The sequence below is a fragment of the Sorex araneus genome, chromosome 10, assembly GCF_027595985.1.
Source record: "Sorex araneus isolate mSorAra2 chromosome 10, mSorAra2.pri, whole genome shotgun sequence".
Lineage (NCBI taxonomy): Eukaryota > Metazoa > Chordata > Mammalia > Eulipotyphla > Soricidae > Sorex > Sorex araneus.
In genome coordinates this window covers 26,963,006-26,965,425 of record NC_073311.1, presented here as the reverse complement: position 1 = coordinate 26,965,425, position 2,420 = coordinate 26,963,006, and the positions used below count along the sequence as shown (strand labels likewise).

At 37.4% G+C, this 2,420-nt stretch overlaps 1 protein-coding gene across 1 annotated transcript; it reads left to right on the top strand.

The window, feature by feature from the left end:
* The first annotated feature begins 1,258 nt into the window (after positions 1-1,258).
* LOC129399121 (ribosome biogenesis protein NSA2 homolog) lies at positions 1,259-2,182 on the top strand. The gene is given in 1 exon segment (XM_055118203.1): positions 1,259-2,182. A coding segment is annotated over 1 exon segment (783 nt). The 5' UTR covers positions 1,259-1,268; the 3' UTR covers positions 2,052-2,182.
* The last annotated feature ends 238 nt before the right edge of the window (positions 2,183-2,420 follow it).

Below are 2,420 nucleotides of genomic sequence, written 5' to 3'. Positions count from 1 at the left end.
AGCAATTCTGTTTAATTGCTTGAGTCAACCTTTTCATTAACCACAAACTAAGGAACTATTAGGTATGCACAGATATTTGCACAGTGAAAGTGATTTTATTATTACTATGAGACATAACCATTCTTTTAAGAGTAATATTTAACACTTATTACTAATGTAATTATCAATTGACTGCATGTATTTATGCTTTTAATTTCCATATAATTTACCCTGAAATATGTAGTAATCTGTTAAAGTCACAAAGAAAAAATTGTATTTTACCTTTACTACAAAACAAAGAATAAAGTTGCTATAATTTATCTAAACAGTATATATCTTCTCACAACAATTAGCTATAACTTTGAGATGAATTGTTTCCAAAATAATCAGAGATAGCTTTTAGATTTAAGCAATAAAAAGGACTATTTAACTATAATTTGTATTACATTTGTAATACAATTTGTAATAGACATTTAAAATGTACATTTAGTGCATTGTGAAACACCAACATTTAAGTTAAAGCACATTGTAGTATGTCACAATCAATCACAATCACAATATCCCATTAATCACCCATTTCTCGGGCGGGCTCAGTAACATCTCCTTTCGTCCTTTCCCTGAGATCTTAGAAGTCTATTTTGACTTGGCCCTCCTAACGATGTCACACTGGAGGCTCTTTCAGGGTCAGGGGAATGAGATTCAGCTTGTTACTGGATTTTGCATATGAATATACCATGGGAAGCTTGCAAGGCTGTCCCATGTGGGCAGGAAACTCTCAGAAGATTGCCAGTTTCTCCTAGAGAAAGAAGTAGGCTAAAGATATCGAGCGCTTTTGAGAGCTTGCTTCTAAGTCTCTCTCTGGATGTTGGCCATTGATGAGATTACACACACCTGGATTCCTCTGCTGGTACCTTCATGCATGAGGCCTGTCCGAACGTGTAGAGAGGAGCCTCCAGCATGGCTGCAGCTAGGTTCCGGTGGTCTTCGGCCTCCAGGAGCTCTGCTTGAGGTGGGGAGGGAAGCTGGAACCCATCCCCTCCGAGGGGCCCCGGGGAAGACAGCCAGGCGTGCGGGCAAGAGACTCTCTGCATCGTTCTCTTCTGAGAGCTTGCTTTTAAGTCTCTCTCTGGATGTTGGCCGTTGATGGGATTACACATCTTGATTACAAGATCAGCAGATCTTGTAGCATATATTATATTTATTTATTTTTATTTATAAAAATAATTTTTAGAAGTCTCGAGCTTCTTGACGTCGGGGTGACTGCGTCACGTGGCCCTGACACCGTCCCCATGCCACAAAATGAATATATTGAGTTACACCGTAAACGCTATGGGTATCGTTTGGATTACCATGAGAAGAAGAGAAAGAAAGAAGGTCAAGAGGCCCATGAACGTTCCAGGAAAGCAAAAAAGATGATTGGTTTGAAGGCTAAGCTCTACCATAAACAGCGCCATGCTGAGAAAATACAAATGAAAAAGACTATTAAGATGCATGAAAAGAGAAACACCAAGCAAAAGAATGATGAAAAGACTCCACAAGGAGCAATGCCTGAGTATTTGCTGGACAGAGAGAGACAATCCCGAGCTAAAGTACTTTCCAATATGATTAAACAGAAACGAAAAGAGAAAGCAGGAAAATGGGAAGTTCCTCTGCCCAAAGTTCGTGCCCAGGGAGAAACAGAAGTAATAAAAGTTATTCGAACAGGAAAGAGAAAGAAGAAAGCATGGAAGAGGATGGTTACTAAAGTCTGCTTTGTTGGAGATGGCTTTACACGAAAACCACCTAAATATGAAAGATTCATTAGACCAATGGGTTTACTTTTCAAGAAAGCCCATGTAACACATCCTGACCTGTAAGCCACTTTTTGCTCATCAATAATTGGTGTAAAGAAGAATCCCTCATCTCCACTCTATACTACTCTGGGTGTTATCACCACAGGTACTGTCATCGAGGTGAACGTCAGCGAGTTGGGCCTTGTCACACAGGGAGGCAAAGTTATTTGGGGAATATATGCTCAAGTTACCAACGATCCTGAAAATGATGGATGCATCAATGCCGTCTTACTGGTTTGACAGCAGCTTATGCAAGTAACTCCTTTATACTCACGGAAGACTACATCTCAGTCAGGGAATCCACCAGTGACTACGGCCAAGGTGATATCTGCAGTCATCAAGAAAAAAAGCATATGATACTGCACAAAACATTAAAGTGGCCTAGGCCTAGTTTTCTTAATAATAATAATAATAATAATAATAATAATAATAATAATTTTTACAAATAAAAATATTTTATTATCTGTATTATATTTATTTATTTACTTTATTATCTTTATGTATTTACTTTATTATAATAAAGTAAAACATTTAGTCCCCTTAATAGTTAAGAATAAGATTTTAAAATACAACATGAATTGTTTAATATTTTTGGTAAGTATTAAAATT